Here is a 26,109-nt window from a genome sequence, read left to right as displayed (position 1 = left end):
GTTATGGGTTATTAACCTCTGTGTATGATGGTCATAACTGGCAGTTATGACTGGCAATACATCTGCAAGAAATGAGGCTTTGCCACTAGAATACGTTTACGTAATGATAATAATAATAATGAGATACATTTCTTTTGCTGGATTACAGTTATGTAAAATATCAATCACATTTAGTTTAATATCTATAAGTGAGAGTGGATCTCTGATTGGTTTAATTTTTGATAAAAATGCGTACGGATCGTACCGAAGGTACAGAAGGATAAAACCAAGCCATTGTCTTTGTATTGCAGCTTCTTTCATACCCTTATTTGGAAAAACCTTTATAATTTTCATATATCTTATAAAATAGTAATAAATAAATAATGGTGGTTGGAATATCAAATAAAATAATAAGTGAACTGTGAATTTGTATTTTTGCAGCAATAACAGTGTCATTTGGGGGAAGGGGAGAAGCTAATTTTAATTTAGGGAACTTCCAAGATGACTTTTTAAAAGCAAAATATTAAAATAATAACCGATTTAAAAATTTCTTTATAAGTTTTGACATCGTTTTAAAGAGATACTTTTTTTTTTTCTGTAAGGGAAAAAGGGGGTGTGGGTGGGAAAGAAAGATATTTTAAAATCAAACGATAGGACGGTTTTGAAATTAGAAGGATTCAACCCTGGCTTAAATATAACTTGTGAAACTGGTTTTAAAAATATTATACAAACTCAAGCCATCAAAGCCAGTGAGTATTTTTTTTTTACATATTTTTAATTTGTATGAAATTGGACAAATCTAAAAAAAATCGCGGAATAGTATATCAGATGATCTTTTTTAGTGTTTATTGCCAACTGATGTATCATTTTTTGAGTCCGCCCTATTTATTTTATTTTATTTTATTTATTTATTTATTTTTTGTCATATCTATAACTCGAATCTCTCATTGATATTGTTTTCTGTAATACAGCAGCAGTAGTACTACTATAAGAATAAAGTTTGATCTATTTTAATCAAATTCTTTAATTAATGAATTAACATGTCGAAAATACAGTTTTTTTTTTCCCCATATATTTGTATTTTATTGCCATTTTTTAGATTTTATCCCCCTCCCACAAAAGTTGGAATATGGATGACATGGCCCATAATTGTTTTTATTTGAAATCCTTCCCACATGAATGTATTACTGTTGGGTATTATAAATATCACCCACCCACACACAGATGGCGTGGAAGTTAAGTTATTACAGAAAGTGACAGGAAACTTGACATTTCACTCTTTTGTGCTCTGCGCCAATCACCGAGGCTTCGATGATTGGTGGATGCAAAGCGCAAAACACACGATAACTTCTACAAGGTGTTCCAGTCACGAAGGGGTTTAAACATTAATAACTTTTTTATTTATTAATTACTTTAATTATTATTTTTATTTATTTTATATATATATTTTTTTTTTTTTTTTTTGTTAATGAAATACAGACTGAAGATTTTTTTTTTATTATTCTTAGTTATGAATAGCGACATCACGTAAATGCCTTCCATTTGCAGCTTTACAAAGACGGGCCCTTTCTACGGTGTCCCGTGGCAGCTGTTAATGTTGCTGGCTGCAGCGCCTTCATTTCTGCGTGAATGTTCTCCTTCAGCTGTTGTATTGTCCAGAGCTCGTTCGCACACACCTTTTCCTTCAAGTAACCCCATAGAAAGAAGTCGGGCAGCGTCAGCTGTGGAGGGCGTGATGGACTATTAACGGCGAAGAATAATCGAATCATGATTTTCAAAATAAAAGTGCACGATTTTGGTTCGTTATTGGGATGTGAACTTTTCCATGATTAATTTCCCAAATGTTTCTTAGAATATCTGAAAAACAAAATGAAAAAATTAATAATGAAAAATGTTATTCGCATTTTAGGTGAATAACTTTTCGTACTTATGGGCCACTCTGTATAACTGACTGTGCAAAAAAACATGACCGATGAAAAAAAAAAAGCAGATTGAAATGGATTGGACACATGCAGTGCCCGCTCGAGGATATGTGGCGCCCCTAGGCAAGTTTTATCAACGTATTGTAAGACAAGACAGGCATCATAAAATTCTTTATTGATAAAAGCAGTTTATAGTTATTGCCATAAAAGTGGCAACTTTTTTTTGTACTATTACTGTACACTATACTATTACTTCGACTAATACCATTACTTTTTTTTGCGGTGTTGGCGCCACAAAGCCATTGCCCCCCCCCCCCAGGCCGGTGTTTCTTGTGCCTAAGCCTAGAGCCGGCCCTGGACACATGAGAATGTCAGCAGAAAGATTCCTAAAGTGGTTTTGACATGGATCCCAGAAAGAAAATGGAAAAGGGGAAGGCCTAAATTAACTTGGCAGATAATGACAGAAAAGGAAGAGATGGACAGAAGCAGAAAAGCCGAACTGGTGGCTAAGGACAGAGGCATCTGGAAGAAAGGGATCTCAGCCTTACTGAAGCTTGTTTAATACGAAATATGAAGTTTCTTCGAGTGAATCTAGAAAAAGACATACATTGGTCTTTGCCGAGAACAATTCATGGCTTATTATGATAATCATTATGTGTAATAAAAGATTAGCAGGACCACAACTTTTGTTGTGGAAACTTAAAGAAAGCAATCCATTGAATAAAAAGCCCTCACTTTGTAATGTTCGAGGAACTAATAAAATAAAAAAAAAAAAGATCACAATGAAGCAGTTGTCATTCCAAAGATTATTTAAGCGCTTGAAAGAGGAAAACGGTTATAATGAGGTAGGTGACCGTGCTCAATAATCAAGAAGCCCCGTCGATTGTCGTATGGTGAAGATGTCGAGGATCAACTGTTCAATTTCTGAGAGATTTCAATTACTTTTCATAAATGTATATTCAGAATTTGACTAACTAGGTATTCCTGAATTATTTGTACTGTTAACTTACCATTTGAAGTACAAAGACATCATCACACATGAAGAATTCAAGATGAGAGTAGCAGCTTTCAGATAAAGGTTGCGGATTAAATAATAATAGTGAATTGTTTTTAATAAAAATCTACTTTATGCATTAACACTTGAAAATATACTGTATATTTTGCAATATGTAAAAATTGATGGCTTTTACTCTTATGCCATATTCTGACTGATATCCATTTATTTAAGCATAGAAACACAGGAGTAACCAAATCCGTATATGCCAGAGGCGCAATTCCTAACGCGAAACCAGGAAAAGAGAAAAGGATAGAGATCCTTGAGCTTAGGAAGGCCAACGAACATCCTGGAGAGAGCCAATAGAAATTTTCGGAGGGCTGATCAATAGCTTTTCGGTGAAAAGTCCAAAATTCCTACTTATGCCACTGCCGTATTTATGTAAATCATATAGGCGAAGAGGTGTCTTTTATTTAGATTCATGGTAATAGTAACATCCACATCGCTCGGCAGAAGAAAGATTCGATTCTAGTCATTGTCGAAAAGAACTTTTCTAGGAGACAATTCAAGAACAGACTTTTTCAGTCGCTTCTCGATATTGTCGATCTTTTTTAATAACAACGCTTATCTCCCATCATCCATCCAAACACACTTGACTTGAATTCATATCACCGTTTGCGAAGGAAAGAACTATATTAGGCTTTTCCTATCATATACTTGTAGAATGTATTAAGGGAAAATAGGAATGCTTTTCCTTCAGCAAAACAGACCAACTTAGGAACACAGAAAGATATAACCAACTACAATAAAATAAACAGCATTACTCCATAAAGAAAATTGCGAAGATTCATTTCTTCAGCATTTAATTTACACAGCTCAAAAGATGCCAAACTGGTTGCCAGTCTCGTGGGTAACGTACCCGCCTCCAACCAACAGGTCGTGGGTTCGAATCCCCAGTGGGAATAAATGTTTGTGACTGTCTTTCGGTGAGAGATGAACTTCATCGCCAGATGTGAGACCACTCCCCACTTATTGGAGGCCTAAAGTGGCTTGAAAAGATTCCATGTTTGGTCTTCAGAGCAGAGTGTCCGGACTATGCAAAAATAAATAAAAAATTACACAAAAATATAAAAACTGATAAAAAAAATCCTTAGCCCACCCTTGGTACAAAATATACTAAAGGCTTATAATAACCTTTTATGGAAACCATACACACAAAATAAATAAATAATAAATAAACAGGGCATTCTGAATTCTTCTGTATGTGTGTACAGCTAATGTTTACTTTTAAACATATTTCTGAATCCATCTAACTATAAGCAAAACGACGAAAAGAGAGGAGCATTAGGGGAAATGCATTCTCGACTGTTTATATGGAATATGTGCACAATCAAGAACAGACAAAACAAACTTTTTTTTCAAACAAACAAAAACATCCATTTATAGTAAACGGATGTTTATATTCTACTTGCCAAGAAAGTAGATGCTCGCTTAATCCTTCATCCAAGTGTAAGCAAAATCTTCACGAGTAGGCTACTTGTACAGAGGCTGCAACTTCACATGATGCAAAATCTTTCGGATGTGCACATGCAATGAATTATGAAAAGGGTTGAAACCAGTCTGGGTAATGCTCTGTGTAGGCGAGTATAATTTATGTTGTGGAAAGTTATCAGGAAGAATGAAGAGTGCATACGGGGTGAATAAAATAGACAAAAAAAAAGAAAAGAAAAAGATGCAAGCAATAAGAGGCTAAGATCGAACTGAGCGACAACGAACATTGCAAAAAACATGAAAATTTAAAATAAATAAAAGGTGAACTCAATATAGAACAGCGTGAAGACAATGAAATACAAGAAGACAGCAGTGGCATCAAGAGTGAAGTGTGTTGAGAAAAACGGAGTTGCAGAGTGAACTTAATTATTTGTTTTCGATTTTCCATATTTATTTAAAATATATGAATAAGAAGTAACCATAATGGTTAGACGAAAACACTGCTAGTACCATTTTGTATAAACAACAAACAGCAAGTATAATAATGTTAACAATTAGTCGCCAAAAGGTTATAAGAGACGATGTGGACTAAGAATGAGAAATAAATTTTCAGCTATGAGTTATTATTATTATTATTATTATTATTATTATTATTATTATTATAACGGTGTCTCCATGGAGTCAAAAGACTCATCGCGGGAGACCCCACATTGACACACTAACCATTATTTACACAATACCAATACCTATCATACTTCTCCTTAAATTCATTCACAGACGAAGCATTCACAACCACCTCTGGCAACGCATTCCATCTCTTCACAATCCTCCACGTAAAAAATCTAGTCCTAGCACCCTTGTTAACCACACTTAAATAATCTCCAGGGATGGCCCCTCGTTCTCTCCCTTCCTGCACTGGTCTTAAAAATGTCATCAGTATCAATTCTGTAAGATCGTGTAATGAGTTAAATGATGATCAAAAATGTAGAGATTTCTTAACACATGAAATACTATAGAAACTTCATCAAAGGCAACAAATCGCAAGCTTGGTTGGTCGAGTGGATGACACTCCTTTCGTACATCAAGCTTATGGTCTAATCTCAACTCCGGTATCGGTGCATATCGTTGCATTTATTTGGTAGATGATTTTCGTCCTCCCTTGTAGGCCCACCAGCCTGAAGTACTTGAACGTTCCTTGCTTAGTATTCAGAGCAGGAATACCGGGTTCTCCATTTTCCTATAACTGACGCACATGACTGAGGTGCTAATACATGCTTTCATGGGCTTGTTCATTTAAGCAAACAAACAAACTGTCGAAAGGCAAAGAAGTGAAAAAGATACTTCAAAGTGAACGTTTGGGAAATGCTGACGAGTAAGTAACAAGATTATAAGAATGATTTAAAGAAAATAAATCAAATTTTATAGTTTAAAGTTATTTTAGAGAATGAAAATAATTTAAATTTAGACAATATTTTAGTGAAGATGGTAAATTAAATATGGAAATAAAAAACAGAATTAGTAAAGCAGGTATGTTAGGAAGTAAAATGAATAAATTCATATGGAATAAGAGAGATAGATAGATAGAGAAAGAGAGAGAGATTAGTCAAAACACTAAACTAAGCTGTATGCAATACACTGTTCAGACCAATTTTAAATTATGGATCTGAGAACCGGGCTAGAAATAAAGCACTTGATCAAAGACTAGAGACCACAGATATGAGAGTCCTGGGGAAGATTACAGTGAACAGATATTATCAGTGGCAGTATTACATTAAAAATAACTTGATTAGCCAGGAATGTCTAAGAAGAACTACTCTCAGGTATGATTGAGAATGTGAGACCAAAAGGTTAGAAAAAAAAGTTTTTTTTTTTTTTGTCAGGATGGCAAGACAACACCCTGAAGACCCAGAGGAAAACTAAGATCTGTGTGGATTGATACAGTAAGAAGATCCTTAGAAGAATGAAATATAACATCTTACCAATAACAATCCTCAAAAATAACAGATTAATTTGAAGGAAAATAATGTTGAAACACAATCGTATATTATTTTTTATTTCAGAAGACTAAATAATGGTGTGTGTAAAGAGATGTACAATATTTTCAATTTTTTCCATACACGCTTGACACGAAGTCATATTCCTGACAACACATAAACGAGAAAAAATATTCTGCTTCAACACAGATTTGGAAAAGTATAAGTTTTTTTGACTGGGGAAGGTATGTTGGAACCATAAGTTCATACTCTATTTTTAGATTAGAAATAGCATCATATCTTCTTTATAAATTATTAAAATTCAAAAAATTGCCGAAGGAGGACAAGATTTTTTGTGATTTTAAAACAGTAGTAATATAAAATTATGTCATTTTCATGATTTCTCAGCACGCATCGCGGAAGCCCACTCTACACCACACTAAATTTACTTCTCAAACGTGTTTTGGTTTGTAAACTGCGTGTGTTCTCTGGCCGGCTCGCCTGTTTTGCAGAGAAAACACACCACCTACTAGTCTTCTTATCTGTAATTATCTTCGTTTATAATTATTTACCTAAAAATAACGTTAAGGTCGGTAAACAATTTATTTCGATTAAAATAAAATACTTTATTTGTAATAATAAATAATGATTACATTTGTAGTTTTAATTAAATCTGAAGTTAATTACATGAAACTTTATAAAAAGTACTCATAGCTAAGTTGTTTTTTTTCCTCAAAATTTTGATTTTTCAGGGAAAAAAGTACGAAATTTGCCAACTATAAAATTTTGTTTCATTTATTGGAAACTATAACTTTTCTTAAAACGAACATTTGCATGGAAGATGCGATTAATATATTCATTTTTCCACTATTGAACGAAAATTCCCAAAATAATATTAGTAATTATTTTTAGTTTTTTATACACTCATTTATCGCTGTTCTTAATTAATCACAGAATTACTGGTTGTTGCATGAGGTCCTATCAAAATATAAGCTTTTTAGCAAACTAGAATTCAAAACAACTGTCCTGAATATTGCTGATCCTGCGATTTTCGGTAGAAAATTTATATAATTAATTTTAGTACAAATAGACGCACAGGGTGATCGATGTTAAATTTGGCAGACGTAGCACAGTAGCACGAATTTTCCAAAATAAAGTGACTTACAGGGGTGTAGAAAGCCGGTTATACATTGCCTTCTAAAATAAATCTATAGCCCATCAAGAATCTTTAATCAAATTAAATAAACGCTGTTGCATAATTGGCATGTAAATCGGTATTAAAAGAAGATATTGAAATACGTGGGAAACCTGTAGAGCAAATAAAACAGTTCAGATAACGTTAGCTAAAACAGTATATCAAAAAAAGCTAGTCTAGAATGGTTGAAGGTCAGTTAAAATTATAAGAAGAGAGAGGAAAAAAGAAAGTTTTTTTTTATTAAAGGTAAAGAAAATGGAAAAGTTGCTGATTATTTAACAGAAAAAAATTATATACTGTATGTGATATATAATAATAATGCAGCACTGCGACATTTTCAGTTCTTTCTTATATGATTAGATGAATTCAATCTGGTTCCGTTTATGACCTAAAATTGTTTCAGTGATTGTGTTACTCCAAAAAAGTACTAAAACACTAAAAAGACCAGAATCACATGTAGACAAAGTTTATTACGTCCTTATAGAGGTTTACATGACTGACATGTGATTTAATTATTTTTTCTTTATTATTAGCAGAAGCATTCTATAAAAGTGCTAAAGAGCATTATAATGCAGCATCTGAAGTTTTTCTTTAAGTTTACTTTGGCAAGCCCTTACGTGATTATTATCACAGTCATCAATTCTTCCATTTTGCTATAACTGCTCACAATCATCTCAATGCATCTATAGTTCAAACGGAAGCTTGGAAAGAACTAGGTAAACTTTTTTTTTTATTTTCTACCTAAAGGAAGAGCTGAATAATGTTGTATTTACATCTTACTACGAGATAAATATTGACGTTAACTACATCGAATAATTTTAACGCTAGAGTGTATTATTAGAATGTAAATATCACGTCCACACGAAACACATTTCAGAGTGGATGTTACAGCATTTTTTAACGCATACCACAAATGGTGCTGGAAGATATTTTAAGAGAAAAATTCATATTATATTTCAGAGAGACAAATTGTGGAATTGAGAATTACAGCTAAGATTCTTTTATATGTAAGTAGATTAAACATGACTAAAGCGTGCATATTTTATAGAGATTATTTCAATTTACTTAATATATGGATATAGGAAACATGAACCAGAAATGATATGTGCACTCTTTTAAATTATTTTTCTAAAACAGTTTTAAAACAGCACTAGAAAAATACAAAGCTTCACTTAACATTACATAAAACAAGAAGTTATAAATTATTACTATAAATATTAAAAATAATGGACCCTTCCTCTTGAGATATATTTCTTAAACTTGTGAAACTGACCCAAATACAAAATAAATAAAACTAAAACCGGAAACTTTTTTTTTGTTATTACCTTAGATAATAAGTGTTCTGGAATTCTAAACTATGGTTTGATTCTGATTTTTAGCTAACATCATAGCCGCACGATATCCCAATTCTGGTCTACAATCACGGCCCTCAACCATAGCCTTTACCTTGTCAGAATCAACAATGACCGCATTTTGAGACGTTAATGCATTTTGCATATCAGAAATGGAGTCGATACTTACACCTCGGCTTGCATCGTGAATCAGGATGGTACGGTAGTCGTATTCGAGAGCATGAAGAGCCGTTGATCCGACGCAAACATCGTAAGCAACTCCGCAAACGTAAACGTCTGTTATATTCCTCTGTCGGAGTTCGTCGTTCAAAGTGGTTTCCGATAATTTATTATTGTCCCAGAAAGCCGAGTAGCTATCAATGTCAGGATTGGTTCCTTTGTAAATTAGGATGCCGTCTTCGATTACCTTGAGATCAGGGTGTAGTTCAGCACCCCATGTGTTTTGCACACAGTGGCGAGGCCACAACTTTTGTTCTACCTCAGGTGGTCCTTCAAAAATCACGGTATCGAGCACTTTTACATCTTCTGGCACTACTTGGCACTTCTCATGAAGCTTTCTGATCGACAGGTTATCAATAAAGGAAATGTGGTCCTCTGGATGCCAGTCCAAAGAATAGATGATTAAGTCAAAGTGGACATTCTCCAGGAGTGCGTTGATCACAGGAACGACCTCTTCTGCTTGGTGACCTGCAGGACAGTTTCGAAGAGCCAAAGTTCCAGAAATAAAGTCATTTTGGACATCAACAATAATCAGTACGCTGGTTGGCCGAAGGATGGTTTTAATCCACCTGTCCCATACGACATTAAATTCATCCCGATCTATTTTCCCGTTTTTGTTCTTGTCGAATATGAAAAACATGTCTGCCACATTTCGAGCCGGGATAGGATAGGGTTTACCATTCTCGTCGGACAGCAGAGCTCTGGCTAAAGTTCCAAATTCCTTTATACTTAACCCCCCGTCAGAGTCTTGATCGAAGTATTCAAAGCAGTTGTTCATGAGTTCTTCTTCGTTATTTAGCATTCCATTCTGGTGCAAATCCTGAAAGAAGTTTTCACCGTTCATTGCACATGTGACCAAGGAAGTTCGTGAATGCGAAATGAGAAAAAAAATAGGCAAGCTTTCCCACTGGATCAGGAAGCGCGACCGGTGTACACGCTGACTGTATGGCTTCTGAACTTCCTGCACGAGAATGGCTGCGCGTAGTCGATTGTTCCCAGTAGCTTTATTCTGTTACCTTGGCAACGGCTTGCCTAGACCTTGAATCACAGCCGCGTGCGCCTTCAAATTTAGATGAAACGGAATTATTGCTGACAAAAAATGAACGCAAGACCGCAGAAATGATAGAAATAACCACCGAACAACTTTACAAGAATGCATGGCATTCTGCTCAATGAAGACACCTTTCTTTCTTCAAATGCACCACACATACAGACCTGGAACCTGAAAATATAAAAGAATATTTGAGCTCTTTCATATATATAATTTATTTAGTTCGAGTTCAAAGAAAAAAAGAAAAGAAAAGAAGTTAATCTACTTTCGTTAATAATTTATATATCTTTTGATAAAATCTGGCTGAATTCTGAGGAATTTTTTTGAGTTCCCATAATTTTTTTTTGAGTTACTTCATCTGAAAATCACTCCAAAGTAAACAGTCCGAAGAGCAAAAATCATGCCAAATGGTGTTGCAAGTAAATCCATTTTTTTTGTAAATCAATCGTGAATCAACCTTCCACAACTGTCAGAATTTCACCAGTACGATGGCATCCTTAAGTGTTGACACAGACATACGGTATGTACATAAATATCAGTAACCAACCGGTTTTGTAGTTTAAATATGTTATTTATTAAATTAGTAATTCCACAATAAATGAATCGCAAATCAAATCATAATAGTTTATGTAAATATGCGGGTTTAATTATAAAAAAATCTTAAAATTGAGTTTAACATAAACATGGAGAAAATATTTCTCCGGATGCTTTACCAGCTGCCATGCGCGAAAAGCTAATTCTAGAGTGGCGCAAGAGTTATATTACACCCACCCACCCACACACACGAGAGAGAGAGAGAGAGAGAGAGAGAGAGAGAGAGAGAGAGCAGTTACATGACATTATCATCCATGCTGTCCTGTTCGTCCTTACGCTGACTCGAAAAGTGGATTTCATAAAACAAAATTTAATACATACCGAAGAAACGATTGCAATTTAATGCAATGGATGCATCCACTGCAATGGATTGCAGTGGATGCAGCATTTTGATTAAAAATACTTATAGTATATATTTGTATATATTTTTTATCGAATGTTTTTAGATAATCTATAAACAGGGATCAGTTTTCTAAATTAAAGTTTATATTTTCTCTATTTAATAAGTATTTTTAATCAAAATGCTGTATCCACTGCATAGCGCCTGTTTTCTGAACCTATTTTTGAAGTATCTATGTATTCAATAAAGGTAATTTCTCTGAAATAGTCAGGTTTCTTGTATCTATTTTTTAAATAATTGCATTAGTATACTTTAGTCCTTTCTGTCGAACTGAATATATTTTATTCAAAAAATTTAATAACCTCTGAGGAAATGTTACCCTAAAACTGTTAAACTTATACGAATTTTTTTCTCTCTAATCAAAGTCAAAAGCATGCTTTGCTAGAAGTCTACTTGAATTTTTTACTTGGTTTTTTATAAAATAAAAATTTAATACCTTGATTTAATATTAGTTTTTAGATATTTTTTCATTTATTTTTATTTCATTATTTATGTATTGTATATATTCTGTACTGTTTGTAATTTTTTCAAGCAATAGACAACCCTGAGACAAGACAGGTCGCTGCCTTACCCTAAAAGCTTTTAAGAGTCACGTGATGCTTTCAAGTGGGGAGAAAAACACATAACCTCTTTAAAAGAGAAACATCATGACGTAGAAAGTATCACGTAACTAACTACAACCAATCACAGACACTTATAAGGGGGATGAATTAAATTACTTTTAATAAGAGAGGAAATAAAACAGGCATTAAAACTACGCTCTGCCTGTGAGGTTCCATATCTGGTTGCAAAAAAAAAATAAAAAAAATGACACCTGAGTGTTAACTTCAAAAACAACTGTTGCTGCCTTTCCGAAAACCTTTTAAGAGAACTGATAATGACATATAGTCTGATGACCTGAAAAACGTACACGTAGACAACCCTGAGACAAGACAGGACACATGACCTCGACTCAGGTCGAAAATAAACCAAACCTCTCTCTCTCCCCCCATTGCCATTGGTTGAGGCACAAAAACGTTAGCCTATTACGATCTCGAAACAAATGTCGAGGGGTTAAATTTAATTACTTTTTTGATAAGGGGAGGAATTAAAACTATGATAGAAATGATGCTGTATCAGCTGATCTCAAATGACCAATCCCAAACCAGTTCAGCGAAAATAAACCAATCCTCTCTCCCTTATTAAAACTTTGTCATCGGCAGCCACAGCCTCCTAAAGGATGGTGAAAGGGTTGAATTTAATTTCTTTTTGATAAGAGTTAATTTGATAATTAACCCTTATTATTAACCCTCACTATATATATATAGAAACAATTTCGGAGTACTAAAATTCCGAAAATAAGTCGCAATATATTTAACTACAATCAGTAGTTAACAGTCAGCTTCATGCTACAGTAAATTTCTTTCTAAACTTCAATATTGAAAAAGGTTTTATGACAGCTTTTGGTTCAGTGGTTTTGGTATTACTGTTACCTTAGAAATATTCAAGAAATAAATTCTAGTGTAGTTTTTCCCTCCATTTGCATTTTTTCTCCCTGAAACCTTATGAAATTTTATTATCTATTAAAGACATTTAGCAGTTTGCTGACACCTAGGGATTAAATCACATCCAGGACGCAACGCAAGGAAATTCTATAAAGTTTTCAGCTTGTAAAAATGCTACCACCTCTCTCATATGGAGGTGGCAAGTGGTCTTTTCCAGAAAATCCAGTGTTTTGATATGTACATCGATGAAACTGAGTGGAGAACACGTGCAATTATGCTAATGATTAATGTATTATAGATCTGCAACTTCTTGTGGATGGGATTATCACAAAAAAAAGAAGCTTACATCTCGTTTTCAGGAAAGATCACAACACATGCACATTGAATATGCCCATTTGGATGTCTTCTTACAGTGTTATATAAACAACTAAATTGGAATTGAAAAGATTGGAGGGAAGAAATCCTTCTGCAATCTGACAAGCATGACTAGTTTATAACGAGACAGTATATTCATTTTAACACTTTCTTTAGTACTTCAAATTCTGATACACATGTTTCTTCCAAAGAGCTTTGCATGAGTTGTTTAGATTTGCAGTTGCTAATCGCTGAAAATAAATCTCTTTAGTTGGTTTCGGTTACAAGCCCCAGAGAGAAATGAAACACACTGCAACGAGTCCTCAAAGAAGAGGATGGTCTCGTTTGATTTCTCTCTGTTACCGGGCAATAGGAATACGAGAGCCCAGAACATTGTGATTTTAGAGGTAATATTCATTTTTATAACAAAAATCATTTATATATGAAAATTCGAAATACTAAAAGATAGAATGATAATGTCATACCGTGATAGGGATATAAAACGTGTAATCAATGTATAGGCCGTTATTATTTACGATTTCTTTTATTTATTAGTACTTCATGTTTATTAAGTCAAATTTAAATTCGGAATTAAGCTTTCGAGACTGAAAAAAAAATAACTTGGAGTCTTGCAATATTTAAATTTTAAAATAGATAATTTTCAGCTAAATTTTGTAAATAATTTTAAATGAAATATTTGTAATCAGCACATTTATTAAATTCCACTTTTGTAAATTCGCTAGTTCTTAATACGGTATTATTTGAAAAGGACTTGCTTGTCAACCCTTACCATCCTTCATGTGGGTCACAAAATGATCAGTTAGACCTTTTCCTTGCCAGGGAAATCAAGACCTGCTCTGAGTGAAGGGAAGTGGAGGAAAGACGTATGGAGATGTCTAGGTGTCTCCGTGCGTTGACAGAGTGTGTAGCTCTATCATTTTTCAGTTATACAAAGTTCCAACTGTGGAAGTAAAACAACGTAGTTGTATCGCATAATTCCATTCTTTGTTTCGTAGCTCATTTAGTCAACGCTATTTTTGTATTCTTTATTCTGAAGATGCCTTGCAATAATACAGAGAGTTGATTAAAAAAATAAATGCAATGCGACTAATACTGTTTTATATTCCTTTACAAAATATTGTTAAATTCATCTTTAGAAATAAGAAATAGGGATACGTAAGTCACTCTTACTTGACTCAACAACAAAATAACGGGAATATTCGAATAATTTCTAAATAAAAAATTACCTTTACTCGATACCTTTGTAGTCCCTTTCTGACTATGCATGAATTCTAGTTCCTTGTCTAGCTTTCGTAACAGACACAGAAAGCAGCGTAACTTTCTCCTCCCTTCCGGTTATCCCTCCTTACGCAATGTGATGCAATTGTAAGTTTAACGTTACCGTTAAGAATAAGGAGTCTGGCCATAGCATTTTTATTAACATGGTCCAGTACCTAGATAATTTGAAACTCTTTTTTTTTTTTCTCGAGCAGCAGTAATAATAAAACCTGCTTTTGAATTTTTGATTCTGAATATGCTGACATTCTTCACAAAAGTCCTCAATCAACTACACCCGATAAAATGCTGAACAAATACGGCCATCGTGATTACACAATAAACTTCACTTTTTCCTTTTCTACTATTACACACCTACAAAGTATGTGTATTATAGTACGAATATTTAAACGATATACAATTTTCGTCAGTTCAGGATATGAACTGTAACAACCAGATGATTAATATTATCGACGATTCATATATCATTAAAAAAAGTAAATCAATTCATAAATTATATTCATATTTTTAAATTAATTTGCTGGATTTCTATATATTTCATATCGAACTTCGTTTACCTTTTTTTTTTTTTTTTTTTTTTTTTACGCACAGTATACGTCAATATTGATCTATTTCATTTATTGCGACTTACTCATGCAGCTATTTTAGTTGTGTTTCGAACAGTTTATTTTGTTCTTAATGCGACCTCCTACGTTGAAACTTGCTCTTTCATGCAAAACACTTCGGCAATTTATAAATCATTTTACATTTATTTTTTAATAAAAATAAATATTTTTATTATAGATTTATTTATTTTTGCATTTCAAATAATTAAGTTATCAATATGAAAGCAAACGATTTCGCCGCTTTTAATAATCAATCCTAATAAAAGAAAATTATTGTACCACTAATAAACATGTAACAAACTTTTCACCATATTTCAAACATACGAGTATCACGATAACACGAAATACACTGATAATTGATAACTGATGTGGCTTGATGGATATCAATCCCGTCGATTCTGATCCCTTCATCGCTATGAATGATTCCCGATTTAAAGGGAGAAAGTTTTGAGCACTTAGTTCGCCCTAATTAGGACTGCGTTGAAAGATTTCAATCTGTGATCAGGGCCGCCTTTGGGCGTTTATGTTTCCATCTGTCTTTTTCATCGTAATCTGATGACTCACGAATGAGTAGGTTGGGATGGAGTGATGCCTGAGCAAAGTAGTTGGTTGCTATCTGGAGGAGAAACGTAGGTATATCTGGCAGGTGTCCGTCTTGATGGAGGATAGTGTTCCTTACAAACCACGGAGCATCGAAGATTATTCGGAGGCATTTAGTTTGGATTATTTGTAATCTTTTGATGTTGCTAGGAAAGGTGTGGCTCCACGCTGGTGAACCATAAGTCAGTATGGGTCTGACTTATGGTTCTTTGTATATTCTTTGTATATTCTGCTTTGTATATTCTTAATTTGTTTTCTGGGCTGACTTTACTTCTATGGTTGAGTAGAGGGTAGAGTTGAGCAATTGCTGAGTTTGCTTTGTTGCAGGCATGAGAGATGTGGGAGTTGAAGCTGAGATGGTTATCTAGTTTGATTCCCAGGTATTTTACTTCTTTTTGCCATGGGATATCATCGTGATTGCTCCATGATGGTCTGCTTTCTTCCTTGTAAATAGTATGGCCGTGCTTTTGTCTGCATTAACATTAATTCTCCATAACCGAAACCATTCTTCGAGATTCATTGCTGCGTTTTGTAGTCGTTGTGTGGCCAGGTATGGTCTGAGCGATCTGGTCAGTATCGCCATGTCATCCGCATAAAATGCCATGGTGGTTGATGTCGTGCTTGGGACGTCTGAGATAAAAATGTTAAAGAGTAGCGGCGATAATAGGGGGCCTTGCAGGACACCTGCTGTGATACTTCTTGTAGTTGATCTGAGCCAACGGAGTTTCACTTGAAATTTTCGGTCTTTTAGGTAAGAGTCTATGATTTGAATAAGGTTTAGTGAGTATTTTGCAGTAATTAGTTTGTGGATGAGGCCTTTGTGCCACACTTTATCGAAGGCTTTCGCCACATCCAGGAAGATTGCACCTGTATGTTGTTTCCAATTAAATCCGATAGTTATGTATTCTCTAAGTCTGTGGATTTGTTGAGTTGTGCAGTGACCAGTTCGAAAACCAAATTGTTCTTTTGGGATTAGGTCTAGATTGTCCATTTCGTTTTGTAGGCGTTTTAGTATTACTTTTTCAGCTATTTTCCCTAGGCCTGACAAAGGCTGATAGGTCTGTAATTCTGGGGGAACTGAGGCACCTTCCCCGGTTTGTGGTTAAGGATTATATCTGCCTGCTTCCAGTGAGTGGGAAAGTAGTTGAGTCTTAGCATCGCATTGATGATAGGCACTAGATGCATTATTGTTTTGTGAGGGAGTGCTTTTATAATTTTGTTTGATATCTGATCAGGACCTGGTGCTTTTCTGTTATTGAGGTTCTTGATGATTTGGTATATTTCATTTGGTGTAGTATAGCTTGTGTTGTCACAGGTGATGGTTTGATGAAGTGCATGACGTACTTGCCTGTCGATTTTTTCAATGAAGCGCAAGCCCGCATGGGTGTAGTTGGGTTGAAATTGCAGCTCCAGGGAGTCTGCAAAAGCTTCTGCTTTTTCATCATCTCGGTAGACTATACTTCTTTCTCCATGGATTGGTTGTATATTGGGGTGATCGCTGCGAAGGGCTTTAGTCATTTTCCATAATGAGTTGTCTACATTGTTTAAGGAGCTTAGTTTTCTCTCCCATAGATGATTCTTATGGTCTTTGATTGCATAACGGACTAGATTTGTTGTCCTGTTAAGCTCTTGTTTATCCTGGGGTGATAATGTTGCATGATATCGACGTCTAATCCTGTTTTTGTTGCGGATAAGCTTTAGAATCTCTTCTGGGAGCAGGTTAGTTTGAGCTGGAGCGGTAACGGTGGAGGCTGTTGCAAGGCCAGTTTGGATTGTGCTTTCCAGTTTATTGATCGCTGTGTCTACTTCTTTGGGTGAGGAGATGGTTGGGACAGGGCCTGTGATGTTGCTAAGAGTTGAGTTGAACTTCTTGAGATTTGTGTAGGATTGTCCGGAGATGGTTTTTGCTTCTCCACCTAGGCTAAGCAGAACTGTATTGTGGTCGGAACTAAGATCATTAATAACTTGTAACTGGAATTTTTGTGGGGTGTTCCTGAAAATGGCTATATCCAGTACGTCAGGTTTGCCCAGTGGTCCGTAGTGTGTTGGTTCAACAGGACCTGCTATGGTGATGTTTCTTGTCATAGCGAATTTGTGTAGGCTCTTCCCATTGTTATTGGTGTTTCTACTGTTCCACGCAGGGTGTTTTGCGTTTAGGTCTCCCGCCACTATTGTTGCTTCGTTTGTTTCAAGGAGCTGGGAGAGGTCTGAGGCTAGGAGTGGTTTGCCTGGAGGGTTGTAGACTGAATATAGTTTTAGACTACCTGTGTTGATAGTATGTATTTCAATTCCAGTTTCTTCCAAGTTTGTAGTTGTTGTTTTCTTGATTTCATTGTATCTTATGCTATTTTTTAACAAATATAGCTGTTCCGCCCCCTCTGGCGTTGAGTCTATCTGTCCTAAGTAGTGTGTAGTACCTTATTTTAGGGTTGTCGCAAGGCCGAAGATGCGTCTCGTTGACTAAAAGGATGTCTATTTATATCTTTCAGCAAATTCTTTTAGTTCTAGGAGGTTGTTGTTTAGCCCGTTAGCATTCCAATAAGCAATCTATGTTGAGTTAGTTAAGGTGACCGTGTTATCCATTAATCATGGAGAAGATGACTTGTGTGTTTTTGAGGAATTTATTGGTGTCAGCCTGATTGGGATTTGTTTTGCTAAAGGTTGTTAACATCTCTCCTAGAGTAGCAGCTAGGATTGCTGCGGAGGTTTGGTTGCAAGATTCCGGTTTGTCATTAGTAGAGACCACAGATGCATATGATTTCTCGGGAGTAACAGCCAGCGTTCTGATTTCTGGTGTAGTTCGCTTCTGTTTGGGCAGGGGTAGTGCCTCTCTAGCCTTCTGCAGGTTGGATGGGTGGAGTGAACATCCCTTGTAGTTCGCTGGGTGTGGGCCGCCACAGTTCGCACACTTAGCGGGCGTGGTTCGTGGTTTGACGCAAGTGTGCAAGGGATGGTTGTCACCGCACTTGACGCACTTGTAATCCACTTTACATAGCTTTTGTGCATGCCCATACTTTTGGCAGCGATGGCATTGACCAGCTGAAGCCTTTCTTCTGAGAGGTTCGGTCTTGATGACTAAGCTGCAAACTATTTTAAGGTCGTAAATTTCTCTATGGTCTTTACTGATCTCGACCAAGACCAGAGGCATGGGGCGATTGTCTGCTCGGTACATGCGCGATATCTTAATCGGCTCAAGGCCTTGTGATCTGAGGTCAGTAGCTATTTCTTCGGCTGGTATGGTCTCAGCCAGACCTCTGATTACCACCTTTAAATTTTTTCCACTTTTAGGCTGAAACGTGTGATATGGGACGTTCAGTTCATCCATAAGTCTGGTGAGCTGGCGGTAGTCCGAAATTCCTTCCAGTTGAATCCGGATTCCTTCATGTGTACTCTTGGCTGATGTAAATTTGATGTTTGCGTTCTTCATCGTCGCTGTAATTAAAGACCATTTTTCTTTGGTTCTTTAAATTACTGGTGGAATCCTCTCTTTGGGTTGTGCCCTGGAGTCGGTCTCTATTCTTTCATCAGGTTGTGTTGTTAAGTCCATTGGAGTTGTTCTTTCCAAGGGTTGATGTATTATTTCAGGATCTGCTGCTGGCGAACCCTTCTTACGCTTCTTTCTGCTGACAACCTGATAGTCTGTAGAGTTATCTGAGTCCACTAGGGGCTAGTCGTTAACCGGCGACATAATCTCTCTGGTGTTATCTTGAGAAGTGCTGGGGAGAGGGTCAGGGGATTGACAGTCCTCTGTTTCAACCTCTTCTATTTGGTGGATTGCCACCTGTCCTGGCCATTTCCTTTGTAGTAGGCCTCCTACATGTTTGAAGATTGCCAATAGCTGTTTGAAGTCGAGCTCATCATATGGAGAGTCCATGGCCCAAGAGAGAACAACGGTTGCTCGGGTTTCCCGAGTAGTTTGTAGGTGATCCTGTAGACTTTGAGAGTCCACTAGCTAATCCTGTAGACAGCTTAGAGTAAGCGTCTATCAGCAAAAAGTTAGTTTATTATAGGTGACTATCCTAAAAACAAGGAAAAAGGAGTTTCGGGAACTTACTTGGACACAGTGCAGGACCTACCTCCCTAAAATACCATTTGTCCACTACTGGTCCTCATTGCGGGTGGGGCCTGCCGGCCATTAGACCTCTGCATATTTCATACAGAGGGGGAGTAGTAGGTCACGAACTGTGTTAGTTCCAGTGCAATGCGAGCTTCCCGAAAAACCTTATATAAAAAATAAACTAGGCAGAGTCTAAAGGTATACGTCCGATCACAACGACTAATCCGACTTCCATATAATAAAACTCGGAAACACACACACACACACACACACACACACACACACACACACACACACACACACACACACACACACACACACACACACACACACACACACACACACACACACACACACACACACACACACAAAGTGTCTACGGATTCCATGGAGGTGGCCGCATATGTAATAATAATAATAATAATAATAATAATAATAATAATAATATAAAACTGATTTACGATTTTTATTTTAATTTTTACCTTATTTTTTAGCAACCAGACGTTTTCAGAACAACGAAAATCCGTGTATATAATTATATGATAATACATCTTTATACAGATAAGGTAGTCTGACGTTCATTTTTAATAATGTGGTAATTTTAAACCAGAAGTAGCTAACCTTTTCTTATATTATGCAAACACTAATATAATAATAATAATAAGCAAAAAAGCATAACAAGAGAAAGAAATATCAAGAAAGGTGAGAAGGTTGGCTAAATAAAGCACTCCATGGCCAATATTTGCAAAATATTGAAGGAGAAGTTGACAGTCACGTAACTTGGAAATGAATTCAGCGGGGCAACATCAAGAAAAAAGACAGAAATTCGGATACTTGTTGCTGAAGCACTACAAAGCAATGAAATCAGGGCGAAGAAGGGAAAGATCCGTAACGATAGTAAATGCCGACCGTGCATATATAAAGAAGAGACAGTGAACCATCTGATTACTTCTTTCATCAACATTGCTCCTAAAGATATAAACAAAGCTGACCAAGTAGTGAAAGCTGTACACTGGAGCTTGAGCAAGAAATAGAGTCATACTCAACATTGCAGAGACCAGAAACCACCTTGGTTAATCATCTCTGAACTTTTTCCAATGCATCTTCATCTTTTTGAAAACCAAGTGACCAATCTGTAAACAGTAATCCATATGTGGCCTTATCAAAGCCTTATACAATGGAACTTGGAACTATAACATTCTTATGTGTTGAATTTTTTTTTTTTCAATAGTTTCCACCATACCATCAAATTCACATTAGAAATTGAAAAAGCTGGAAAACTGCCTTTCCTTGACATCCTAATAAAGAAACAAACCAATAATAGTATCAACCTATCTGTTTATAGAAAACCTACAAATACTGGACGTTACCTCCATTTCAACTCGTCTCATCATATAGCGCAGAAACTTAGCATTCTCCATATGCTCAAGAAAAGAGCTATAAAGTACACAACAGATAAGAATGATCTAGATTCTCTTGACTGATATACCACATAGACAACGTGATGACGTCCAATATATCAGTACTATAACTATTCCATTTGTCAGCAGCATTTCCAAAAAATTAGCTAACCTTCTAAAACCACATAATATCAGAGTAGAATTCAAGCCAATCAACACTATTCGGAAATTTTTAAGATCACTGAAAGATCCTCATCCATTCTACAAGTACTCTGGAGTATATAATATACCTTGCTCATGTGGTATTAGTTATGTAGGTCAGACCTCTAGAAGCTTTGAAACGAGAAAGAAAGAACACATAGGATATGTCAGAAACAACAGACAAGACATTTCAGGCCTTTCTTGCCACTTTGCCTCTACTAACCATCACATTGAGTGGGATAAGAGCCTTATGCCCTATATAGAAGATAACTACCATTCAAGAACTTTCAAGGAAGCAGCTACAGTCGCCCGTAAAACTGAAAACCTAAACAAGAATCAAGGTCTAACCTTACCAGAAATTTGGAAAGCTTTAATCAGATCATTAAACATCAAAGAAATGAACGTTCATAACAATTACATCATGAGCCATAACGAATAAATCACGTTCCCGAGACACGTGCATTGCCTCGTTCAATACTAATTTTTTGTATGAATTAGAACCATCAGTTATAACCTAGTCTGTTACCTTCATATAGCTTACTAGTTTGTATTTCCTGAAGATGCCGATAGAAAAATATTGGCGAAACATGTAGGATAATAAAATAAAGCTACTCGACGAACATTATATAAAAAAAGTGTAATAGTCTTATAACATTCTTACTTCTACAAATCAGTGCCTTCAGAATCATTCCGATTATCCACTGTGCTGTCCTCACATTTTTAGCAACATGTCCCTGAAATTTTAAGCCATTTTTCCATAATCACTCCCAGATCTCTCATCTACTCTACCTCCTCCAAGATATTTCCACAAATTGTGTGCTCTACATTCCATCTTTGTTTCCAAATTTCAAAATCTTACGAGTACACTTTACAACATTGAACACTGAACTGATAACTCCACTCACTTGCTTATTCATCCAGAGCATTCAATTTCTCTTGCAAAGCCACACCATCCGCTCTACTCCTCATGGTTCTCTGCAACTTTACATAATCTGCAAACAACTGCATATCACCATTCAGACCTCTCCCAATATCATTAACGTACGAGCTGAATAGCAACGGTCTCTCAAAACAGACCCTTTTGATACACCACCATGAATTTGTCTCTTCTGAGATATCGTTCCTCCATAGACAACTCGCTGATACCGATCAGACAGCCAATCTCTAAATCAGGACACTAATCTACTATCTAGCCACATTCGTTCCAATTTAATTACTAGCTAATTTGATAAATTGTCATGTGACAATTTATCAAATACATTTGTAAACTTTACACTGTAATCTACAGTTATCAAGTAAGGTAAACGCCTTTGCAGATTGATATTCACGGCAAATTCTGTAAGTGAAATGCAAAACATCGTCAACACATATATGAAAACAGTGACAAACTGGTTTCATGTGAATAAACTCACTATCAATGCGGAAAAAACAACATTTCTAATTTTTAAACTCGAAAATACAGCTGGTAGCGAAACCAATTTTTTCATCCATATATTCCTACATAAATGGAATTGTAAAAGTAATCTAAATTGTCATTGCATGGATATAGAAAACGCGAATACTATATCCTATTTAAGATTAAAATTTTACAGGAAGTTGGCTGGAAATCACATATTACAGAAGAACCAACAGTAAATATAGAGACATTATAGTAAACGCCAAATATATCCTATTAAATATTTTACCACTTAGATAATTATATATTTACAGGATACTACTCTTCCTAAAGTCTGTTAATCAGTACGTAAGCATCAGAAAAGGTACTTCTGAAGAAAATCAGGCTTAAAATATTTAATTCCAAAAGCACAAAAAAAGAAATAATACACACACACACACTCGTATGCTGTATATATTTGACTCCGAAGATCTTTAATGGCAACATGAAGATATACAGAAGGCTGATTAGAGAATACCTAAATTTTTATAAGAATATTGAGAATTTATTTCGAATAAGAGTATAAAATGAGAAATTAACCAATGCAAAATAATCAACTAGTTACTGTTTTTATTCCGCGTGTTATATATATATATATATATATATATATATATATATATATATATATATATATATATATATATATATATATATATATATATATATATATATATATATATATATATATATATATATATATATATATATATACAGTATATATTTTTTTTTTCCCTTCCTTCAAAATCTAAATATACCAATACATATGCATCACCTTTATCCAATGCATTTGTACACGTTTCATAAGTAGTAAAACATTGCTAAAACACGATCTTCCTTTGACAAAACTTATGCTGACCATTAAAGAGTATTTTGCTATTGCCAACCCAACTCTGAATCTTGTTCTATCCTCTCTAGTACTTTAACCACAATTCTAGACACACAAATTAGTCTATAATTCAAAGCCTTAGAGTCTTATTACCTCCCTTATGAAGCGGAACAATTTTGCCCTCCTTCCACTCATTTGGAACATGGCCCAGCGCAAGACTCATGTGAAAAATATATGTCAATGCTGTTGATAAGTCCCCGGAATATTCCTTCAAAACACGTCGTGATATGTCATCAAGTCCCACATCCTTATTAACATCAAATTTATCCAATTCCTCATGCGCTCGTACTCCATGCTCACTATAGTTCTTGAGTAGGGCCCAGCAGCATTGGTATCCTTTCCATCCAGTTCCTCATTCCGTGTTATTTCTGCAAGCTGTCTCCTGAGCTTCTCATAAGTACCAGCCTCATAGTTCCACATACATCCCTTTCTTGTTGCAGAAGTCTTCATATGACTTGCCACCCTCTAAGTGATTACTTAAGTGGAGGATTTAACACCTCGTTTATAATAACATCCTCTGATGAGATGATCAAATCCAACACCCTTGATCCTCGTACACCTTCTGTTACATACTAAGGTATCTGTCTCTTAAATATTCCAGAAATTCATTCTCTTTGTCTCCAAATGCAGTCTCTTGATTCCAGTCCATATTACCATAATTAAAGTCACCCATAATGATCAGTAATTTCTTGATAACCAGGCTAATGTGTGTATATACATTTGATTCTCGCTACCCTCTGCATTATCAGATCTTTAGCTACTCTCAACTAAATACTACATTCTTCTAACCTCCACTTCACACCATAATGTCTGAAAACTGCTGTCACTACAAATTATTTCTGGTTCTACGAGTCCTGCGGACATCACTTCTCAGATGTGACACCTAGACTCATACTTTCCCCATCTCTTCGCCTATATTACTACCGATTCTACAACTTTCTTTAGACCTGAATTCTCCCCCCATCCTAAGCCATATCGACTCCCCCTTTATTTCTGTCCTTTCGCACTTTCACTTCTGAATCCACCATCCATACTTGTCATAGAGTGTCTCTCGCCCATCCTCACTTCGTCCCGTTTCCATAATTGTGTCGTGTCTCCGCCCTCTCCTTTCCTGTACTCATGCCACTCATCTCCTCATTCCCAAGCTTCCCTACCTTACTTTCGGGCTCTTTCACATCACCTTGCACCAGCTCAGATCCTTTATTCAGTACAGTCATTACCTTCTATGTATTCTTCCAGCAGTTTTTCCACCAAACCTCAGAATTATCATTATAATAGTATTTTTTAATTGGATATACTACATTAATTTTACTTTCTAAACAATTTAATGTTATTTAATTAATTTTTTAAAGTTATTTAATTAATTATAAAAATTAGCTATATTTTATTTAATTAATTATAGTATTTTTAACTTAAGTTCTATCTTAAATTTCGAACTTTTTTTTTCTTTCAAATTTTATTATAAAACTATAGGTAAGAAAAGAAACAATAATAATCATTTTAGAAGTCCTGTCTATCTGTATCCCTTTATTCTTAATGAATTTTCATAGGGGATATCATGCCAAATGTAATCAAAGTCCATTCAGTAATTAGGCCGAAATTGAGCAGGTCACAGGCAAATGGACATAAGAAATTATTGTAAAGTTATTGTGAATAATACTTAATAATAATTTGATATTCTTTCAATAAATGCAAAAAGGCATAAAAATTGGCATAATATTTTATTTGTGTCCATTCATTACAACAAAAATAAATAAATAAGAATAAAGTACTAGTAAAAATAAAAAATAAAAAGAAACGTCGTGCAATAATCTCCAGTGCTATTTTTATAATTTGCATATACTGCACATATAATTATATTGTGTATATTTTATTTTTGCTGTTCTTTGTTACCGCACGCTGTAACTCTAGACAAATCTCTTTCCGACAAGGATAATTAATAACTTATGTGTCTGAATTACGCTGTGACGTGACTGGTACAGTATTTGGTTTCATGTTATGCAAGCATTTGTCTTCTCCCCTGTCCATTTGCTAATAAGAAAAGGAAGTTATAACAAGTAAACTGTGTAGCAGTGTAATTATTCAACTACAAAAACAGAAAATAAAATAAAGCCATTAAAAGCATCAATGGATTTTAAAAGAAACAAAACGAACAGAGAAGAGCAAAGCCGAGTATTCTGATTTAAATATTCTCGAAAGAATTATTTCTGACTGAGAAATGTCAGAAAAGACGATAAAATTTCTGACTATACTACCGTTTTTTTTTTTATGTAAATTATATTCAGGAAAGGTAGTCAACCTATCATACACGATACTAAATGTACCATTTTGGGTTAAAGTTTAAATAAACTGGAAAACCTGGTCTAGAGACCAAACAAGGAAAACTGAAACCATTTTAAGCCTCCAATAAATTAGAGGGTAGTCTCATACTGTCTTTCCTCGGGCGATAAAACTGGTCTAAACAACTAAGAGGAAAAAATAACAATAACAAAGGGCACACTTCATCTGATCCACTGATTCTAATTCCGACTGGATCGGATTAGATATTACGCGGAATCTTGATAGTGATAATAATTGTACCATTAAGTGATCAATATCGACTGAACTGTTGTTATTCAGCC

At 35.2% G+C, this 26,109-nt stretch overlaps 1 protein-coding gene across 1 annotated transcript in view; it reads right to left on the bottom strand.

Annotated features, from left to right (window-relative positions):
- Window positions 1–8,570: 8,570 nt before the first annotated feature.
- Window positions 8,571–26,109, bottom strand: part of LOC150097075 (uncharacterized) — a 37,543-nt gene continuing 20,004 nt past the window's right edge. The window contains exon 2 of the mRNA XM_090408337.1: window positions 8,571–10,347. Coding sequence (XP_090264463.1) covers window positions 8,905–9,969 — 1,065 coding nt within the window. The 5' untranslated portion in view covers window positions 9,970–10,347 and the 3' untranslated portion in view covers window positions 8,571–8,904. The remainder of the gene's footprint in view (window positions 10,348–26,109) is intronic.

Source organism: Typopeltis vanoorti, chromosome 18 (genome assembly GCF_054136105.1).
Source record: "Typopeltis vanoorti isolate ZY-2024b chromosome 18, IOZ_Tvanoo_1.0, whole genome shotgun sequence".
Lineage (NCBI taxonomy): Eukaryota > Metazoa > Arthropoda > Arachnida > Uropygi > Thelyphonidae > Typopeltis > Typopeltis vanoorti.
This window is presented reverse-complemented; position numbering and strand designations above follow the sequence as displayed.